Raw genomic sequence first — 23,531 nt, 5'->3', positions numbered from 1 at the left:
CGAGTCCAACATTATCTCCTCTTCTGTAAAATGTGAGGGATGTGAGGATTAAATTAAATTCAACATACTATATGCTAGGCAGAATTTTAGGCACTCGAGATGCATTGGTGAACAAAACAAATCTGTCTTCATGGAGTTTAGATGAGATAATGCATTTGAAAATATTTTGTAGACACTACTAAGCCGCATGCATAGTGATAACTGTCCTTTGTGTTTATACTACATTGGGAAACCCTGCATATTTATAACTAATGTGCCTGTGTACTAATATTGGGAGTGGTGCTATAACTTAAGGCTGTATTCAGAGTTATCTGAATGGAGCTCTTCACTTCACATCATGAGCCTGGCTCTGGTCCACTCACTTCAGCTTCTCAAGGACAGAGACCAGATCTTGCATCTTCTGTTTTCTCTATGTCCCCAGGACTTAGCATAGTACTGGAGTCAGAATAGGCTTTCATAAATATGTGCTGAATGGAATGGAACTAATCCACGATTGAGTTGATAAAGCTAAATATTGGAGTCTGGAGCATGGACACAAAGTGAAAGTGATTTGTCGACTTCTGAACAATTTATTCTGCATCTGCATCCTCCATCCTCACAGCTCCCTGAACATTTATCTCTTCCTTAGAAGTGCACTCATGTCCCACCCATGAAGTCCTTCACCCCTGAAGTCCTTCCTACTCTGTAGGTCTGCATGGTTCTCCTTTCTTGGAGCTCCTATCATATGATGGCCTCATGCACAGAAATAAACATTTAAGCATGATTGTCTAATGTTATTCCTCAAAAGTAGTAAACTTTGATTTAGGAACAATTCTATAGTAGCATGAAGAGTACCCTCACCCTCAACCACATACAATGTCCAGTACAATTTGAGGAATGAAATAAAGTTACAGTCTATATCTTTCCTGTCGAAGAATCTCTGATTTCCAGAGATATATGTGTATGTGTGTGGGTTTGCATGTGGAATGCATGTATATGCTTAATGTTTTTCCCCTTCCTTAATTCTCTCCAGTAAGTTCTGATATTAGGATTAGTACCTGCTGTTGGTACTAGTTAGGGAAGACTTGGTACCAAAGATGTAATTTTGATATCCCCATCCCACAGCTTTGTCTGTGATCTATAGTATATAACTCTGAAAAGTAGTATGCGGGTTTTGATGCTGATTTTTCTTCTCTTCTTAGTCTCTCAAAGCATGGTCATCTGTCTCAGAATCAGAATTTTACATAAGACATTTATAAAATGTGAGCTCCTGGCCTCCACTCCCAATTTCTTGAATACAAATCTCTGAGGATAGAGCTCCCGGGTCTGCATTTATAACAAGTGGCTTTGGAGATTCCAGTGTGCACTCAAGCTTAAGAATCATTGCCCTCGGGTGCGCTGTTAGCAGGAAAAGTACGTTGTGAAAGGTCCCTGGGTGGAAAGCTAGCAGCTAAGTCCAGGACTTTTCCTGTAATGGGCATGTGCTTTCAGAATTGGTTTCCTCTCCCAGATCAACAGAGCATGAGGATTTTAGATTTTAGGGCACAGGGAAGGAGTCATTGTGACTCACCAAGGCAGCATGCATTGCATGCATTGTAATTGCCTTACACCATGAGTAATTCCATTCTTTGAATGAGTTCTTTAAAAAATAAGGATTATTTTCCCAGTTGTTAACTAAAATAAGTCAAATAAAATAAGTTAAATTAAATGCATCTGTAATGCACCTCACACACTCATGATAACCACTGTTAATGTACATATATCCTTGTTTATGGCAATAATTGGGCTTATATTCCTCAAACGGTTTTACATCCAGCTTTTACATTTAAATTTGCATTTTATGTATTTGAATAAAAATGCATTAAAATTAGAAAACAACAAATTTTAGTCAAAAGGTTATTTTAATATATGCTTGAAGAATGTTGTATCGGTACTGATTTTAGCCTTTTACCCTAAATACTATGTCAAAATCATTATCAAATGGAAAAAAGTAATCCCTTAGTGAGCTGTTACTAAAATAACTATTTTAGTAGCTGAATCTTCCCAGAGTGATGACCTATTTCTAATCATTTTCCCTGCTCCTTTCTCTCTCTCTATCTGCCTTTCTCATTTTCTCTCTCACATTAAGCACCACATAAAATATTTTTTATTATTACCACTTAAAATTTATATTTTAGTATAGAGAAGTTTATCTGATGATGATAAAACAGAGGTATGTATGCTCTAAGTATTTTTTAAATACTACTAGTTATGGAATATTTATACCCAATAAGGCTACCCATTGAAGGATAGCTAAAATTCCAGTTGCCTCTGCTATATCAAAAACTTTTTTAAAAAACATAATTTTTCCTAACATAAGCAGCTTTTTTTTTTCCCAGGCATATTTTCAAATATTGGTCCATGGGGGAAAATTAATCATATAGGGAATTCTTGGTCATGTTAATATTTACCATCTGGCTATTTTTGTCAGCCACTATTCTAAATGACTTACACACACAATATCGTTTAATTCTCACAAACATCCTATGAAGAAGGTATCAATACCCCCACTTTACAGAAACTGCAGCCGAGGTGCCCTCAGCCCATAAGCTTCAGGGCAAGGATTTACACCCAGAGTTGTCTGGATTAAAATGCCCGCTCTTTCCCGCTCTATGAAGCTGAAAGGTTAAGAGCCGTGGCTCTCCCTGGGGCCCAGGTGCTGGAAACCCTTCATGGGGCTGTTCTGCCCAACCCTTTGGAATGCAGACTCCCTTGAGCAAGCACTTGTTTAGCATGGTTTCAACAGTGGCCTGTCTGTCTAAGGTAGTCAGCGAATATTAAAATAGTCCTAATCATAAAATAGCACTCAACCATGCAGCCTCCTTACTGAGGGGGAGGCGAATGGCTCACTTTCCCTGGAGGGCCTGAGAAAGATCAGCTTACAGGCGTCAGCATGGGGTGTGACCCTTCTTCCTTCTCTCGGTCTTGGCAATAACACGTGCCTCTGATGACCATCATCTCACATTAGCCCACAGTTTGGGCAGAAAATGCTAACAGGGCCCCTTTTCTCCCCCACCCAAAACATGCTCAGTCGTTTCACTGACCTGGCTTCTGATTGGAAGCTGGTTGCTTCGAATAATGACCTCCAGGACCCCTCTGTGGGTTACAGCTTGTTGGTATGCTTTTACCACAACTTAAGACGCCTGCAGTGGGTTGTGAGGAAAAGGAAAAGACCAAGATTTTCACATCCCCAGGTACCAGAAGCTCAGAAGACGGACAGTGGGCCAAGGGCTGGCAGCTCCCAGGGGTCCCTGCCAGACAGGATGCTAGCTAAAATTAGGGATCTTCTTCAGTACGTCGCCTGCTTCTTTGCCTTTTTCTCTACTGGGTTCTTGGTTGTGGCCACCTGGACAGACTGTTGGATGGTGAATGCTGACGACTCCCTGGAGGTAAGAAGTCAGCCCCATTGCCTCAGTACGTTTACTAGGATGAATGATGGAAGTGATAGCCAACCTGGACAGATTTGCTCCTTACTTACTACTTACTGAATCTTTACATTATTAGCTCATTTAATCCTCACAGCTAGTCTATGAAGTAGGTATTGTTGTTATCCCATTTTACAGATGCGGTAACTGCATAATCCCTCTTTTTTCAGAAGGGTAAATTCACACAAGGGTAATTATGCAATCTCTGCCCCTGAGCCTTCCAGACCTCTTCCACTGCTACAGACCAAACTGAATAAAGTTCCAGTAACATCTTTATACACATCAAATATAAATTTGCTAATCTTGATGACAGCATTAAGAGTAATGTGATAGTGTTTCTTAAGGAATAATATTAATCTAAGAAATTGAGTAATCAAACTCAAGGCATGTAAAACCTACTCAATTAGTACGCAATAGAAAAATGTTATTTTAAGGAGTTCCTAACTAGGAGAAAACATTCCAAGGGAAAATAAATCATTCCAGTGTGTCCCAAAGTACAGGGGGAAAATATGGATTTAAGAAACCCTCTCTCAGAAATGAGTTGCTCTTGGGAACCAACTGTTATGCAAGAGAAGAGTGAGTGGTTTACATTTGAGGATTTTATTTTTCTCACTAGAGAAGCTCGGAAAGAAGTAATTTTGAAGTTTAAAAGCATTTCCTGTGGCTATAAGAATCTGAGAGAGGTATAACTGAGTAAAAATCAAATCTTTGAAATCAACTACTATTCATTAGAAAGGTTTTGGAAAGTGTAGGTAAAAAAAAAAAACAATATATCAGGAACTCAAATGAAGAGTATATAGCAACCCAATATGCTCTCTTATGTATATCCTGAAGGGAACAATTTGCTCTAACACATGCTATAACGTCACCTCTATAAAGTTTAGGAAACGTATCCGAGAGCGAGTTTATATATTTTTTGTCCTAATTTTATTTAGTAGACTCTCAAGTTTGAGTTAGAAATGGAAAGTAATAATCTTTCTATTTTGCTGTGTATTGTTTTTGCCATTTATTTTTTCTTGCTTTTAATTTTCCTCTCACTTCTACATGGCAGTTCAAAACCAACGGAGTTATAAATACTTCTTTAGTGCTAGAAAATTATATTTCTGAAAATTGTGATAGAATTAAAATACTGTCTGCTGTACCTGAGTCCGGTCATGTGTTTTATCTGGCCATGCATATAAGCGGTGAATGAAAAAAAAAAAATGGTCTTTGAACAGGGCTCAGAGAAAAGTGCAGATAAAAATGTCTGCTGCCATTAATTTGCTGGAATTTGAACTGCCAGTAGCAGGTGATTAACACAAAAATATGTTGGACTTGATCACACTTAAAATTATGTTTTTAAAAATATGCAAAATCTCATCTAAAAGCATTGTCAAAATATTTTCTAAAACAATTTGAAAGTCTTTCTACTTAAGCTGTTGGAATTGCTAACTTCGCTTGACGAGAAAGGGAGGTTTAGAAAGGGTCAAACCTTGCTGAGAGAGATTGGGAGTCCTGGCATTTAAATTGCTTTCATTTCCGTACATCCAACCAAATTGCCATCTGCTCTGTGCAAGAACACTTCTAGTTAAAATGAATGGAATGAGCAGTCCAGGTTATTCACCTCGAATAAATCCTTGCTAACCTTGGACAAGAGTTAGTATTTCTTAGCTTCTTGCTTATTTCCCATACTTGAGACGTATTGCTATAAATATTCCCCAAGAAGCCTCCACATTAAGAGAAGAATCCTGTAACAAATGAGGCCCCCACCTCTCCAACAATCTCTTTATGTGTCAATATTTTTAAAGGTACAGGGACCGCTCATAATAATCACACCCTCAATTGGCCAGCATACAAAGTCATACTATTATCCATAAATTTCAAGGTTCTGATGTTCACTGGCTCAATTATACTGCTCTCCGTCCTTGCTTCCTTCCTCATGTGTATATCATCTTTGGTCCATATTAACAGCACACTTTAAGCAATTATGGGACAAAAATTGACACAACAAAGGTGCTTTTAAAAAAAGCATACTCATGGAAAATTTTTAAAAAGGAGTATTATGAATTTTTAGCTTTGTTAATCTTTTAAGGTGATATAGGCATCAGAGTTGGAAAATGGATTCTGTAGTTCAATTTGACACAACAAACATGAAATGTATGTCATATAAAAGGTATTGTGCTAATCCTGCTAGAGGAGGCAAAGATAAAGCTAGAGTGGGTCCTGCCTTCCAGGAGTGTGCATTTAGTGAGGAAAAAAGATACACGTGAAGCTGTAATGAAAGGCAGAGGCCAATTCATATTCGAGAAAGAAACGAAGAAGATAGAACGATTATTTCCCATCAGGGCCATTGAAGCAGGCCTCAGGGAGGAAAAGGTGTTTGAGCAAAACCAGTAAAACATGCAAAGGATTTCAGAAAGTAGAAATGGCAGCAGCAACCTTCCAGACAAAGGGACATGCAGCAGAGCAGAATGAGGAAAAGCTCAGGGCTTCTTAGAGGATTAAGGTAGGTAACAGGCAATATGAGACAGAAAGAGCTCAAATATTCTTTTGTCTTACGCAGAATACTCAAAATACTGCAAGATATTATTTTGCCTTACTTATACCTGCTCTGAAGGGGGAAGTTCTTTGTGTTAAGTAAAAAAGTTAGGAAAAAAGAAATAGCCCCCAGAATTGCAGTGTGCACAGCCCCAAATCAGGGACCTGCCACCGTCCTGCTCCTGTCATTGTTGATTCACTTGTGTCTCTGGGAAGACTGATGTGGTGAGACCTTGGGTTTTGAGATTATTCCAGCCTGTGTTCGCATCTTAACTGTCTTCTGTTGAGCAAGTCAGAGCTCGTGTCTTCGGCTCAGTTTCCTCAATAATAAGATGAAGTTGAACTCAGTTGTTTTAAGGTTCTTTTCAGTCTTTACATTCTTTAACACCAGGACTCCTTGACTTTGACTATGTCTGCAATCCCAGGGAGACGGCCAGTCTCTGAAGGACCGATGGTGTCCAGAGCATCCCCAGAAATTTCCACTAGGAATCTAGTGTGAAGATTCTCCATTTTTCTGTAACTTCATCTGCTCTTTCTTCCTCTCTCCCATCCTCCTTCTTGTCTTACTTTTTTCTTCCTCTTTCTCTCCCTCCATCCTGTTTCTTTTTTTATTCTTCTCCTTCCTTCTTCTTTTTCTTTCCCCCATTTTTCCTTCATCTCTTTATCCCTCCCTTTCTCTCTCTCTTTCTTTTCTTTTCTTTCTATCTTCCTTCATTCCACAAATTCTCTTTGACACCTGCTGTCTACCTGGAACTGTGGTGGGTACAGGGTTATAAAGGAGGATGAGACCTGGATCTTCCTTAGGTTGCTCCCAGTGTATTGGGGGAGACAGACAGGTGAACTGATTGTTACAGTATGATATGACAAGTGCGATGATAACAAATAACTCCGAGTGGCCAGATCACCCAGTCTTGGATAATCAGTGACGGCTACTCAGAAGTAGAAATATCTAAACTAAGACTTGAAGGACAGGTGAGTGAGGCAGGAGAAGTAGAGTATTCCAAGCACAGGAAATAGAATGGACAGAGATCCGGGAATGAGAGCACTGTGTGTTAGTGAATTTGGACGTATTTCAGCATGAGACGAGTTTCCAATGCAGGGAAGAGAATATAGGGGCTGGGTCATCAATGGCTTTGTCTTCATATAAAATATAGATCTTATGCCATAGACAAGGGTGCTTCACTGTAAACAAACATAGAAAGATCAATCATTCTGGCTACTTGTGGGGAATGGTTAGAAAGGGTAAATTGAAGTATAGGGAGACAAGTTAGGAGAACATAGAACAGAAGGAAAACAATGATGGTCTGAACTAGTGTGGCAGCAAGCATGAAGAGCCATGAGAAGCTATGGGAAACTCTAAAGAACACGAACTGATAGGATTGATAATTGATTGCATGTGGGGAAAGAAGGCTGAGGAGGAGGGAGAAGTCAAGGTTGAAATCCACTTTACTGTTCTTGGGCAATTGGAGAAATGGTGGAGTCACTCACCTAGAGCTTAAATGGAAGAAAATTAGTTTCTATACAGAAGTCATCAGGGGCCGGCCTGGTGGCGTAGTGGTTAAGTTCGCGCATTCGGCTTCTGCAGCCCTGGGTTCACAGGTTCAGATCCCGGCGTGGACGGACCCACTGCTCATCAAGCCATGCCGTGGTGGCACGCCATATGAAGTAGAGGAAGCTGGGCACAGATGTTAGCCCAGGGCCAATCTTCCTCAGCAAAAAGAGGAGGATTGGCAACAGATGTTAGCTCAGGGCTAATCTTCTTCACAAAAATAAAAAAAAGAAGCCATCAAGCAGCAATGTCCCTGGACCACCCCACTATTTTTTCTCTCTTAGATTATTACACGGCACCTTGGGGAGTCAAGAACACAACGCTTTATAGTGGAGAAGTTCACAGGTTGGTTTTGATGTTAGAGGACCCTGAGATTAAATCCCACCCTGCCAGGCAGTGGCTGTGTGAATTCAGACAGACATTTAAATTGCTGTAAACCACATTTCCTCTTCTGTAAAGGGAGAATAATAATATGCACATCATAAGTGTCTTGTGAGGATTAAACGAGCTTGTGTATCTAATGCGTTTACCACAGTACCAGGCAAATACAAATCAGTCAATAAAAGTTAGATATATTATTGTCTATTTGCAGTTTATTGCTTTGTTTTTGTTCTAGAGGAGAAGATGACATTTTATATAATATTCACTGAAGGGAGAGATGTGAGATTTAAGTTCTATTTGTATTTTTGCTATTGATTCTCTTAGAGAAATTTTGTTTATTTCTCTGAGCTGTGGCTCACTCATTTTTATGCTTATGACTGTTTCTTTTTTGTCTAACCAGGGGAATGAGACAGACAATAGAGGCAAAATAGCATAAGTTATCTATTAATTATATTTTTTAAATAAAATAAGTTATGAATTAATAACATTATTAATATGTTAATTATATCATAAGATATGCCATTCTTAATTATCCACACTGAAATTGGAAAGTAGTTTCTTCACAAAGTTACTGGTCTCTCAATTGTCAGAAGGAAAAGACGTTTTTACAAGATTATCCCATTTTCAGTGAATCTTCTGTTAATTATTTACTGAGAACCTGCCATACACGAAGTACTGTTATGATCAAAATTTTATTAGCTCTAATGAAAGGTTCCCACTTTTGAATTTTTCTTTTATCCCTATAACCAGGTTCTCCCCTGGGATTTCTATTTGCATTAATGATGCTACAATTCTTTCAAATATAAAGCAAATATTAAAATTATTACATTTAGCATGTACTCTAATTATCTATATACTAGTTTTACTTTCCAACTGATTTCAAACTCCGTCAGCAGATGTTAGAAGCTAAAAATATTCTCTCATTCATCTCATGGTCTCCTACAGCACCTAGTACTGACTTCCACGTAATGGAAACTCATAATCCATTTGTTAACATGAATTGATCAGGCATCTATTAAGATACTTGGCATATTTATTAAAAGAACAAATAAATGAATGAAATATAATGTGAGGTGATCCTTGGAAATCTCACATTAAACTCTAAATGAGAAATATCTCTTAGACAGACCACGACTTTTTTAGGCAAGATCTTTTATCTTGCCACAATTTAAATTTTTTCAAGATATAGATTTGGTCCTCTCTTTAATAAGACAGGGATAAATATCCAATCCTTCAGATGTATGATAAAGTTGGTGAAGAGTATATTCTGGTCTAGACAATACAGCTATTCTGCTTGGTGCTTCAAAGAGAAAAAGAAATGAAGAAAAGGAGAGAGAAAAAAGAAAATTAATGTTTTAGAATCATTCCCTCAACATATGTTGTGATCTCAGTCACTGGGCAGTAACAATTGCAACGTTGTGATACCATACTTTCATAAGGAAAACATTCTAAAATGAATAAATGTGTGACAAATAATTGAAACAATAAACGTTAAAATTGAAATATTTAGATAGTTCAGATATGTAAATTAGGTAATATAACCATGAAGGCCACAAAAATTATATTGTACCTACTAAGTTTGTATTATCCCATTCTTGCCATTTATACCTTTAGCCAGTGCTCCACAAATAAGCAGGCAGAGGTAAACCAAATATATTTTAGCAAATAAACTCATAGTACATAAACACAGTGTGCAGTCTATTATGTTCATTTATTTATTTATTTTTGGTGAGGCAGATTGGCTCTGAGCTAACATCTGTTGCCCATCTCCCTCTTTTTGCTTGAGGAAGATTGGCCCTGAGCTAACATCTGTGCCCATCTTCCTCTATTTTATATGTGGGTCGCCACCACAGCATGGCTTGATGAGTGGTGTTGGTTTGCGCCCAGGACACAAACTTGCGAATTCAGGCTGCTGAAGTGGAGTATGCTAAACTTAACCACTACAATGCCAGGCCGGCCCCTATTATGTTTATTTCAATCGTGTTTCCTCATCCTTATAAATGCCTGTCTTAAGTTCTTTTAGACTCTGGGATAGTAAAGAAAAATAAGACAAAATATAAAGATAAAAAGTTCAGAGTCCTAGTACAAAAAACTTTAAATGCATTTTCTGTTAAAATTGAAAATGTTTCAAATTTTAGTGGTAAAACATAGTATCTACTATAATATTATTAAAACTTTTGTATCTTAATAAATATATTTAAGTAAATACTGGAAACAGGTAAGTTGCATCTTCAGTGTTTAAGTATACCAGCACAAGGATGGTCAAGAGATGTGAACCATAAATTCCTATAATATGTGATCACAAGGTGGTTTTTAAAATAATACATCTTCACAACTTATTTCATTTTTTGTTTAGTTTATGCATTATTTTTCCCATATATGTTAAATTTACACAGAAATCCCAATGCATATGTATTTATAACCTACCGTGTATTGACAAAGAAAAATCTTGTTTGATAGTGGTCAACCAACAATAAATATTTACTAAGCCTACTGCATATAATTACCATACATATATTTTTTTCTCCTTTGTAACTGGAGAAGAAATAAATGCCAATTAATTAAAATATTTTTAAGTTTCTCTAATTCTCAAAAGATATATAAAATATGTGGAGGCAAGTCAGACACACCCAAAACTACAGTAAACAAGACAAGGCAGGCAAAGTTGTGTGTTGTTGCTTGTAAGTATTTCCGGAGTAATAAGAAAAGAGAAATTGGCGCAGACTGGGATAGAGAAGCCTTAATGGGAAACTGCTAAAGGGTTCAGAATAAGAAATCCCAGGATTAAGGAATTAATGTATGCCACTATAAACTCAACTGGGAAGAGTCATCGTCAATATGGTTTCCTAAAGCTTTTTCTGAATGGTATCCTTCTCATCCTTAGTACTGTGAGAAACGCTTTCCAGAGCCAGTTGAGTTGAGAGGTCCAGGCTGACCCAAATCAGCATAAACTCTCTAGTGTAAATAATAGTTCTTTGATTCCTGGATTTAGCTGTTCTAGTATATTCAGTGAAGGCAAAAGCACATACTCAGCATCAATTGTGTGTACAGTGTTTCAGTAATCAGTGTCTACACCAAAGTTCCATGAGAGTTAATGTATATGGATTAGAAAAATTTACAGATATTTTTCCTCAATAAACATCTATTGAATTGTTATGTGCAGAGAAGGAGAGTCTATGGGCTCCTTGAAGCAAGATGCCAAGCCTGTCTTGGTCATTGCTGTATCCGAGCATTTAGTTAGCGTGTTGACTGACACATGACAGACATTCAATGATTATAGTTTGAAAGGTAACAAACAGACAGACTTGGGAGACAGATACACACAAATGCACATAAAAAAAGATAATGCAATATTGTAAATGGTATAAAATATGGACAAATTACCGTGGGATCTAGGAAGATATTAACTCTAGCTGGAGGAGCCTGGGAGAACCTTGTGGAAGAAGGGATATCTTTGAAGTGGGAGTTGAATGATAGGTAGAAATTTGACAAATTGAGAGCAAGGGGAGTTATTCTCATTATCATATGCCGGGGGCGGGGGAGGGGAGGGAATCTCAGATGCCTATAGGAACCAGGTAGCTGACATCCACGAGAGAGGCAGGCTGGGCAGAAACAGTAAGGAACCTATGAGCACAAGCCCTCCCTAAATGGGAGCAGCCACTCAGCTCATGCTAATTGTTGCTACATGGGACAGAGAGTCCAGGTGGTCAGACTGACCAAGTTTCCAAGAGAAGCCAGAACTCTGGACTGTTCTGTACTATTGGCAACTAATTAATATTAAGAGATGCTGGCTTCATGTTTGTGACTTGTACTTTTATTGTCACACCTTGGATAAACTGACTTCTCCCCATTTAGGAGATCATCCCATCCTCACTTCAGGATCAACAAATATTCATTGAAATAATATACAAATTGGTCTAGTATCATTTTCTTTATTATTTACTAATATAGAAATTGCACATTGAAAGGAGACAGCTTAAATTGGGAGTCCTCTATTTTGAATGATCCTGTGAGAGAAAAATTATTAGTTAACCTTTTGCATTTTTGCCCTTTAAGAAAGGTTAACCATAATATTTTAAGCATCAGTTTGCTTTTTAAGAACCTTGTCTTAAGACTTTTAAGAACTTAGATTTGCTTGCCTTTTAGAGAGTTCTTAATAAGCCATTGTACAACAAAGGGATAAGTAAGTGAAGACCGTATATTATAGACAAGGAGGCTTTCCTAAATATGACAAATAGCATAAAATCTTTTAACCTTGTCTTTTGTGCACAAAGGCACCTTTAAGGGTGTCTCCAGTAAGTGCTATATTAACACAGAAGTTTAGTTAATTACAGCCACTATTCTCACATACCTTAACTGAGTGTGAATACCAAGCCATCTAATAGTCTGCCCCTGAGCATTAATACCTAATGAAATTGGATTCTTTGTTTCCTCAAATGAGTTCATTGCTTTTCTAAATACAGTCATTGCAGGTAAATGATCAATAGCCTTGAAAATGAGACTACTGAATTATTTTGGCAGGAAAGAAATACTTTTCAATGTAAAATAAGTAACCTGGTGTATAACAAGAAGGACCAGAGTGGGTTCGTTCGTTTGTTTTAGTGGCTGAGTTAGACAGCAGGAAATTGTGGATAGTCACTGTCTAACTATAGAGCAGTGACTTCAAATCCACCTAACCTAGCTCAAGTTGGAATAAACTGGATCCAATACGTTCCTGTGAGACCGAAGGGCAACAGGCTATGAGAAGGCCTGTTTTCTGTTGTGGTAAATAGTTATGGTTCTGTTATGGTGTAATAGTTCAGTACAAATCGTCTGTACTGTATTCATTTTCTAGAACAACCATAACAAATTACCACAAATTTGGTGGCTTAACACAAGAGAAATTTATTCTCTAGTAGATCTGGAGGCCAGCAGTTCGAAATCAAGGTGTTTTTAGGGCTGCACTGCCTCTGAAGGCTCTAGGGGAGAATCCATTCCTCACCTCTTCCAGCTTCTGGTGACTGTGGGCATTTCTTGACTCGGGTCCACATCGTTCCAATCTCTGCCTCCCTGGTCACATTGCCTCCTTTTCTTTTGTCTGTCTCTCTCCTCTGTGTGTTTCTTATAGGGACACTTTGTCATTAGATTTAGGGCCCACTCTGGTATTCTGAGATGATCTCCTTATCTCAAGATCCTTAACTTAATTACATATGCAAAGTCCTTTTTTTCCGGTAAGGTCACATTCACAGGTTCTGGGGATTAGGACATGGATATATCTTTTTGGGGGCCATCGTTCAGTCCATTACATCTACCTTTCTCCACTTCCATTATGGTTAGTTAGTAAAATTGAACACAGTCACTACTCAGGTTATTACGATGCTTTAGTACTTTACTAATGTTATTGTTTATTGAGCAAATAATTTATATCGTGTGTGTGTTTGTAATTTTTAATTCTTATAACGACCCTAGCATTATCTCCTTTATGCAGATAGGAAAATGAGGCTCATAAAAGGTAAGATCTTGCCCAAGGATGCAACACAGCTAATAAGTGTGTCAATTTACATTTAAAATCTATATTTTTTCAACTATAGCTTAAATTTCATGCATATAGAAATTTATACATTCACATCCTTCTTTAGAAATTGATGTGTTAAATTTCACAAGGTGGATTTTCTTCACTAAATTTTTGATCTCTGTGTTCCTCAGGTTCCTTGGATAATACTCCATAAATTCCAGAACATCGCTTCCAGATTTAACCTTAGGAAGAGAAAGCCAAAGTGAGATTTTGTAGAATAATGGCCATAGGATGAGAAAAAATTTACGGTTTGTTTAACTACACCCAAAAAAGCTACAGCCAAAGCTGTCTTTCAGTATCCATTTCTAGAGTGCTTAGCCTGACACGGATTGGGAATGTTTGAAAATGGGTGTTGAGTGTAGTGGAAAGCTTAGCATATACACGGACTGCTGAGCTTCAGTTCCATCTCCTGCGCTTATCAATGATGCTTCCCTGGAGTGAATCACTTAACTTTCCTGTGCCTCATTTTCCTTATTTGTAAAATAGACAATAATAATGATATCTCAGAGGGTCCTTTAAGGAATAACTGAGATAATAATATGCTTAAACAGTAACTGCTTCATAGTATGGACTCAATGTAGAATTATTAATTATTACCAATTATAAGTATTTTACATATAAAGTGATGATAGAAGTACCACATTCAAAATTGTGATAGAGTAGCAAGCAGAAGACTTTTATTTGGCACACAACACAGCTTCAAAACAGAACGTTTGGGGCAGAGCGTTTCATAGCGCTCATATTCCCTAACATGATTTTCTTTTACAGATCAAGGTGTTTTATGTTCCTTCCTTTCTTTTCCATGCCAGCTATAAGTCCCCTGCCTTTGCATTTCTCTCCCTGCTCTGCTCTATTATTTATTCATTTTTTAAGGGAAAATGTAAGTCTTCCTTTTCCAAGATAATTCTCAGTTAAATCTCACTAAACAATTCCCAGATTTCCAAGGTAATGCGAGTCTGTAATTGAGTCAGAAGAAACAATCATATTAGCTCTGTTCCATATGCATGAGGTCTGTCAAGAATATTTGAAACTATATTCTGTTGGCCTGTTTACAATTCTAAGAAATCTATTGTGGCTCACAGGCAATAAATAAAGTACGGTAAGGCTCAGGGCACTGGTACCTTTTAGCTGTAAGTGGACCCTTAGAATCATCTGCACAGCATTTCTAAGGAAAAGTGGTTTACAGCTGTCAGATTGTATGAAATTAATGCTCAGTTTGTTTACATCCATGTCATAACTTAAGTATTTGTAGTCTGTCCGTGGAGCAGGGAGGAAAAAGTTGTGGGGTCTTTATATTTCATTTATTGATGTCTTTATATACACCTTTCTTTGGCAATTATTTTAAATTTATGAACCTCATATGTAATAACACCTTGCTTCATGGAACCCAGTGTTCAATATGAGGACAGATTGATGTATATTCCTAATAGTCTCAAGACGTCACTATTGCCATCTATTGTTATATTGATTTTTTAATTTTTTTTTGATGAGTAAATGTCAGCACAGGAAAGTGAAATGAATTGTCTCTATGTTAAACTATGACTCAATGGAAGCAGCTGTAGGAATTTGCATATATTTAATTCTGATTTTATTCATCTTAGGCATGACTTATCCACCCTCCTCCTACTCCTAAATCAGGAAGTGAATTTATTTCCTGGTTAGGAAAGCCTTTAATTGTTAGTGCTTAAGGGAAAATTCTCTAAAATGCATTGCGTTTGTAGTAAATGAAATTCGGATCACGTTTGTGACCACTGTACTTTGCTGTCAAACACACAACAGCCAAGTTCTTTCTTGATCAAGGGGAACTGAAGAGTGTCTGCGTGAGTTGTTTCACACAGTGTCTTCTCCAACACTTAGGTGAGCACAAAATGCCGAGGCCTCTGGTGGGAGTGTGTCACAAATGCTTTTGATGGGATTCGCACCTGCGAAGATTACGATTCCATACTTGCCGAACACTCCTGTACGTATGCCTTAGACACCCTCCCTTGGGTGGGTGTCTCCATTGCCAGAGAGGGAATACCAAAGTACACTGAATTCAGGTTTCCATTGTGTATTGTTTTCAACAGTACTATATTAAGGTTTTGTCAAGTCTTAAATGTTTCGATTGGACATTTAGTTTATTTCTGAAATGTGAACTGAAACATTTTTAGCATATTTTATCTTTTCCCATGTATTTATAAATTCCTTTAGGGTAAAAATATTATCTTATTCATCTCCACTATCCCTCAAAGGGGCCTAGCATAGTGCCTTATACACAGTATGCTTATAGTAAACACTTTTTAAATTGAAATGAATTCTTCAAGGTGCTGTAATTTTATGATTGGAATGGACAGGTTGGATGAAAAGCATTTCAGAAATGTCTTTTAGCCATGTCTTAGTTCAAAGAGAAAGTCTATAGTATTTCTTAGCAAGTGGAAGACTTGCTAAGAAAGAGAGAAAGGTGGAAATAGAAAGGTAGAGACAGAGACAGAAAAACAGGGGGGTAGCTAAAGAGAGACACACAGACTATGGGATCAGGAATGAAAAATAAAAATATTTGTGACATTATTAGCAGAAATAGTAAAGCCAGATACTTCAACGTCCTTACCTCTGGCTTTATGTTATAATTGGTGTTAGCAAGGCCCATGTTTCTATGAATAAAGAGATTTCATAGATTAAAAAATCTTATTGTTGATGCTTTCAATTCTTCTCCATCCCATTTATTTATTTATTTAGAACATCGAATCATGCCAAGAAATACTGGTGCTGTTATTAAAGCAAATTCTCTTTCAAGGCAAGTGATGGGTGATGGTATAAGATGGCAGCTTCTTTTCTCAAGATAAATGAAAAGTAAACCCTTGGAATGTGACTTTTCCCCTGGGTAGCTATTTCAGTCCAGGGAAAAGCACTTAAAAAGAGCAGTGCTCTAAAATATCTCCCTCCACCATGTAGGATTTGAGTGCTTGGAACATTTTTTAACATAATTCATAAGGCCTTTATTTAATTCTTAAAAAAATCTTCTTAATTCTTTCTCTTTTCCCTTCCTTGCACTAACCTAGTTCCATCTACAAAGAAGCATGATATTGGTCAATAGGAATGGAAGTTCATGTGGACTCCAGACTTTTCCAGAAATGCAGTGCTATGGTTAGAGCTGAGTAGAAAAAAGAAAGATGAAATATTTCAAACTTTTGTTATGTACATTTATGCAAGGAGAAAATAAAATTACTCATAAGCCCACTGCACAGAAAAAACTACTGTTTATATTTTAATGTTCCTTTTTTATCTTTGCCTGTACTATCTCATATTTTCCTTTGGATATATTCTTACCCCTTAATTTTAAATAATATCCTAAATATCAATTACTTTTCATTAAAAAATTCTATCACATGCTGAAAGAGAACAGATGAATTATATTCTAAGAAAATAATATGTTTATACCTTCTAAGTTAGGATATTACCTATAACAGAGTAGGATTTTATCTTTAGTCTTTAATATCTTTTATGCAGTCATAATTAGATAACCTTTTTCATTGCCCTATATAACTAGTGTGTGAGGACCCAGATAAATTTTTTATCAGGGCTCCTGTTGATAATTAATTTGAGTCTCCACCAAAGCAGAGTATTTAACATTTTTCTGGCAGCCAAATCTCAGATAATCACCCCCTTCTCCAAAAATTCCTGGCTGGCCAGCATTAGCAACCTGCTTGCAAAGCTGCCTTCTTGGAATTGGGCTAGCCATGAGGTCCCTGGATGACATCATAGGCATGAGTTCTGGAGTTCCACAGAGGGTCTGAATCATGCCATGTGTGAGATCAAGGGTCAGAAAGGGGAAGATCAGGGCCCACAATGATTTCAGGGCAGCCCATCTAGATGGCAATCCTGGCCCCATTGGTCCCAGGTTCCAAAAGTGGACTTAGAAAATTTCAAAGGAGATGCTCCAAAGTGTGGGACTACTTGGCTTATAGTGCTGAGTAGGAGGCCCACTTATATATACCATTTGAGGATCAAGAAGATCTGTTGAAATATAAAAACTAATATTACCTAATGAGTTATATGTTTTTCTCTTTAGTAAATTTTGAGAAAAATGAGCCTTAGATTTGGCCTAAATTTGAAATTTGAGCCTAACTCGTTTGAAATAATACCACATTCTGAGATCTTAAATATTCACCTATTAATAAGATAGAAGCTGATTTTATTCATTGATGTCCTCTCTTAGATGGATCATAAAAATATTTTTTATTTTAAATAAGGAAAATTGGCCACATTTTTACAAACAACTTACTACTAAATAGGCCCTAAAGTTATCTCACCACTGGGAAAAAATTATTTAAAATACAAGGAAACACTCTTGTTTCTCTTCAGATCCCATAAGTCTTTCCCCTTTTAAAATACACGGAAATCGCAAATCACTATGAAAATAAAACATAATTACTGTGCCATCAAAGGAATAGATTTTAATGCTCCACTCCATTAGCCAGCTAAAATAGTAATAGTTCTGACTTCAGGTAATTAACCTTCCATTTGTGACAAAATTTCCCTATTTTCGATTTAGCATAACTGGGACTCACAGTTCAGGAGGCTTTCACAGTTGAAGATGCTTCCATTGCAGAAGATGACTGGTACTAGTCCACTTCTATTTACCTGATCTTCTCTTCCCTGGACTTTCTACCATATATTCTCATTGGCTTCAGCTTTCAAATATGCTCCGTTGACAATGCCAGGTTGAGGGTTCATATGGAGTATTGGCCAAGAAGGGTCACAACATGAAAAGATGAAAGAGAATATAATCTAGCTTCCAGAAATAGACTTCTACTTAATAACAGAAGCTCCTTCTCCTTCTAAAGATCTGTTGATGGCTCCCACCAGCCTGAATCGACAAGAGACGACTTGCAGTATTTTGTCCGGCTTCCCTATGCCAAATTTTGACCAATTATTTTTAATTGTTTTCAGTAAAACTTCAAATGTAGTAATCACTTATTTGTTGAATATGTATTGAGTAACTTCTGCAGAACTGACACTACTTTCAATTCAGTGTTGAGCTATAATACTTGTGAACAAGACTCACTGCAGAACAGGAGACAAAAAGGGAAACATTTATTTAGTCCCCCACTACGTGCCAGGCATTTTGCTAGGAGGCCGACAAGACTACGTAATAATCAGTGCTGAAACAAATAATAATGTCAATGATCTCATAATATTTTTGTATTTCATGAGAAAATAAAGAGTATTCATTTCCAAGTTCATGTGAATTTAAAGTCTGATTCTTTCAGTGGGCATGTGTTAATGTATGTGGTTGTCTGTTTTTTGGTGTACTTCTGTGCATTAACATGTTTCCTTCCTCTGACTATGCTGTAACCACATGCCCTGATCTTCCAGTGAAGCTGGTGGCAACTCGGGCGCTGATGATTATTGCAGATATTCTAGCTGGATTTGGATTTATCATCCTGCTCCTTGGTCTTGACTGTGTGAAATTCCTCCCTGAGGAGTCATATATCAAAGTCCGCATTTGCTTTGTTGCTGGAACCACATTACTAATAGCAGGTACTGGTCTGAACTAGTGATGGGGGTAGAGATACTCATTTAAGGTCTTGAGATGAAGAAGTGTGCTGTTCTGAAGCAGTTCATTTTAGGATCACATGTGATTTTCTTTTCTAGGTTGAAGGAATAAAGAGCTCATCCAGCAGCCCTACTTTCCTTAGCTTTGGAGTCAGATAATTAATCTTTCATTAATATCCCAGATCACGGTTTATCAAAGTCCTCACATTATTTTTTTAACCATTAAAAAGTTATATAATGCTTTAAATTTTAGAAATAATTTCTTTTGTGGTTATTCCTAAAGTTAAATCCCAGGGTGAGCCCCAAGCCACTTGGTCCTTACCTACTTGTACCTACCCCCACCAATTCTTTTGAGCAATGAACTAAATTGTGCCAAGTCCTATGTTAGACTTTTCTCATATGCCAACCCATTTGATGATAAATGCAACAATAAACGGATCATATTATTGTCTGCACTAAAAAAGCAGAGGAATAAATGGAGTTCTGAAGACTGATAGATCAAACAAGACTAATGAACAACAAGTCAAGAATCACTTTACATGGTGTTTATTAGTGAAACAGCGAAATTGATATTTCACTCACATCTGTCATCAAATTCAAAATTTAGTCTTCCTCATTCACAACATGATGTCTTCTTTGGATCTTATTCCAAGTTGGGAGGAAGTACACTGTTGAAGGCAGTAACATGGAGGAAGATTGAAAACCAACGGGCACATCTTGCAGAGAGAAAACCTTCTTCTTTTATGGTAGCAGCAAAAAGTTAGCAAAGCAAATATAAGTGGGAACCTGACCAGGCAGTGTAGGGTGAATGGACAGGGATTTGGGAACTAAAAATACTTGGAGAAATATATGTGTGATGTGTGACTTTTTAGGGCAGTTACTTAACCTATCAACTTTTCCTGATCTGCAAAATAGGGTGAAGCCCCGGCAATAATATCTACTCTGAATTCCTGTTGTGAAGATCCATTGTGGACAGAGTAAGCCCACAGCAGAGAGCCTAACCCACCACTCAGTCAAAACTGGGGCCTCCCTGAGTTTTTTACCCATGAATATTGAGTCCAGGCCCTGATGATTCTTAGAATGTATTAAAAAGTCACAAGAATTTAGTAATTTTTTCTTTTTAAGACATTCTTTCCCATATGGACCCTAGTGATAACATAAAGCTTTGTATGCAACAATCTGTTTTATTCAACAAATTTAAACATCATTTAATGCTATCCAATTTTGTTCCAGAATATTTTTTGAGATATCTCTGGATACTCCATTTTTTATAAAACAACAAAACAAACTAAACTTAAAGAAAATCAAGTCGATGAAGAAAATCCCTGCAGGAATGATGGACAAAATGACAAAATTAAATTGCCCGAGATGGCCAAAACCTTGGAACCATCATTTCAAATTAGTGTGATATATGTATATACATATATATATATTTCATAATCTATTTCTAAGTTTCAAAAAAGGACTTTCTATCCTAAACCTGTAGATTACAGTATTATAGAAAAGGCGTGGTAATTTATATCCTGTTATCTAAAGGAGATTATACTTTCATGATCTGGCCCTTCTTAAATGTCTTGCATCAAACAATTGGGAGAAGAATGCAATGAAACAGTGACTTAAGTAGATATCACAGAATCCCTAGAAAAGAAATGTGAAAGTTTTTTGGAGGCTACAAATTTCAGAAACACCATTTTTACATAACCTTTCGTCCCACAACTTCCTAGCTTTTTTTATTCTATCTAGTCCCTGGCATACAATTTATACTGTTAAACCAAGAGGACCCTAGTGGCATCATTTCAAGCCAATCAGTTGTCAGTTACACTAATCTGTGGGGATTGAATTTTATTTAAAAAGAGTAAAATTTCTTAGTCCATTCTTATATGGTGTGGGGGTGTAAGATAGGATTTATTTTAAAATAAAGACAATTTTTACAGTATTTGTTTTTACTCGCACACACTAAAATGAGTGACTTAAAAAACGTAGTTTCTATGTGGGTGTTGATTACGTAGCTGACATAACTGCAATGGTGAGTCTGGGTGCTTGGGGCAGGCGAGCAATAGAATACTGTTAAAGAAATATTCTTTCAATTAAAAGAAATCAGTATAGAATGAACATATGCTCTGTATTATTTTTTTTTTTTTTCTGAGGAAGAGCAGCCCTGAGCTAACATCCAAGCCAGACCTCCTCCTTTTTTTTTTTTCCCCAAAGCCCCAGTAGATAGTTGTGTCATAGTTGCACATCCTTATAGTTGCTGCATGTGGGACGCGGCCTCAGCATGGCTGGAAAAGCGGTGCATCGGTGCATGCCCAGGATCGAACCCCGGCCGCCAGTAGCAGAGCGCATGCACTTAACCGCTAAGCCACGGGGCCGGCCCTGCTCTGTATTATTTAGCTTCAATTTTGTGTTTTTTCTATCTTTTTTCTTTTGTTTTTAATATTTTCCTTTATACAACTCTAAAATAGCATTGAAAAGATAGGAAAATTAAAGAAAACCTTGGTGACTATTTTCGGTGTGCACAAACAGATGAGCAATGCACTATTTAATTTTTGTACTTCTCTTTATGTATAAACTGAGATATAATTTGGAAGAAATACAAGATAGAAGACCAAAGAAAGACACAGGAGTGGTGACCAAAATTCGAGTTGCCCGTGAATCGATAGTATCATTATTATCCCTCTAAATGACGCCATCCATTTTGGGTAAAGGACAGATATCCTTGAACTTAAATTTGAAAAAGGCCTGCATTATTTTTGGCATCTTTCCTTTCTTTCAGGTGTCCCTGGAATAATTGGTTCTGTGTGGTATGCTGTTGATGTTTATGTGGAACGCTCGTCTCTGGTTTTCCACAATATATTTCTTGGCATTCAATATAAATTTGGTTGGTCCTGTTGGCTTGGAATGGCTGGGTCTCTGGGTTGTTTTTTGGCTGGTGCTGTCCTCACATGCTGCTTACACCTCTTCAGAGGTAAGAACAAAATAAAATACCACACTTCTTTCCTCCAGTATCATTCTTCCCAACCCAATGGAAAAACATTTCACCAGCCCAAAATAATGTTGCTTACTTGATCCCTACCTACCACCGTTAAAAATTTCAGTTGTTCAAGGACAACTGATTTGCAATACTCAAACCTTATTACCAAGTTAGTGGTATATTTGTTGAAAACAAAAACCCCATAGATACAACTGTGTGCGATATCCAAATATAGAATGATTTTTTTTTAATTTTTATTTTTTTTTCCCCCAAAGCCCCAGTAGATAGTTGTATGTCACAGCTGCACATCCTTCTAGTTGCTGCATGTGGGACGCGGCCTCAGCATGGCCAGAGAAGCGGTGCGTCGGTGCGCGCCTAACTGGGGCCGCCAGCAGCGGATCGCGCGCACTTAACTGCTAAGCCACGGGGCCGGCCCTAGAATGATTATTTTGATGCATCATAATGTTATATATCTTACGTCACTCAATCTACGGAATTTCTACGTAAACAGAGGAGAAGATTGAGAGTCAAAACAAAAATTTTTTGTTAAAGAATGTAACTTGTTACTATTGGGTTTCTAAAAATATTACTTAAAAAACAAAGGGAATTCCTTTCCTCATTAGAAAAAAAAAGGAAATTGCTTGGCTGAACTTTAAATCTAAAATTAACTTTCAAGATGAAAGTCTTGGGTTCTCTTCAAAAGTTCTTCTTAGATGACTCCTTCTTAGAATATTTATATTCTTGTCTCTTTTGAGGAAGAATATGTAAAATGACATTTATTTTTTATTTTCCAAAGTTTACTGAACCATAGTTATTTTTGTAACTCTACATTTATCTCTTTCAAACAGATGTTGGACCCGAGAGGGACTATCCTTATTCCATGAGGAAGGCCTATTCAACTGCAGCTGTTTCCATGGCCAAGTCATACGTGGCCCCTCGGACAGAGACTGCCAAAATGTATGCTATAGACACAAGGGTGTAACGTGCCACATATCTGTCTGTGTGTTTGTGTTATTTAACTAATCAATCCATATGCTTAGGTTAATAAAATAGCAGGTCAGTTCAGGAACAGTTACTTAGACTTCATGTTCAACCAAATTAACTGCTCAGCTTAATCAAAAAGTTCGCTTCTCCTAACCTCTCTCCTTTTCTATTATTCTCCTTTTCCTCCTCATTCTTTCTACACTCCTCTCTCTCTCTCGCATACACACACACGCACATACACACTTATATTTTAAGATAAGATTGCTATGTTTGTTTGTGATTTCTATATTGCTATTAGAGATTGTGACATGGTGATACTAAAATAAAACGACACCTTAAGAATAGAAAGCAACCTTCAGAAGAAGCGAGAGATTCTAATCTTTGAAGAGATTGACAAGCTCTTAGTCTTCGCTTGGCTTTGGGTTCCCTTTTTGTATTCTCAACTGAGAGAGTTATTTGGTAACTTTGAAGAAGATGATTCTTCCAAATTCAAACTAGTATATCAAAGCCTACTGTTGCTCTGATTCTAAGTAGAAAAAGAAAATAATGGCTTCATGTACCATAACTCACTGGTGGGAGTTAAAGATAAGTTTCCCC

At 37.2% G+C, this 23,531-nt stretch overlaps 1 protein-coding gene across 1 annotated transcript; it reads left to right on the top strand.

Moving 5' to 3' along the window:
* The first annotated feature begins 3,096 nt into the window (after nt 1-3,096).
* On the top strand, nt 3,097-22,932 carry CLDN16 (claudin 16). Its single transcript, XM_058555568.1, is given in 6 exon segments — nt 3,097-3,136; nt 3,139-3,407; nt 15,302-15,404; nt 18,800-18,964; nt 21,753-21,944; nt 22,799-22,932. Coding segments are annotated over 6 exon segments (903 nt in total).
* Nucleotides 22,933-23,531: the final 599 nt, after the last annotated feature.

Source organism: Diceros bicornis, chromosome 15, assembly GCF_020826845.1.
Source record: "Diceros bicornis minor isolate mBicDic1 chromosome 15, mDicBic1.mat.cur, whole genome shotgun sequence".
NCBI classification, from domain to species: domain Eukaryota; kingdom Metazoa; phylum Chordata; class Mammalia; order Perissodactyla; family Rhinocerotidae; genus Diceros; species Diceros bicornis.
This window is presented reverse-complemented; position numbering and strand designations above follow the sequence as displayed.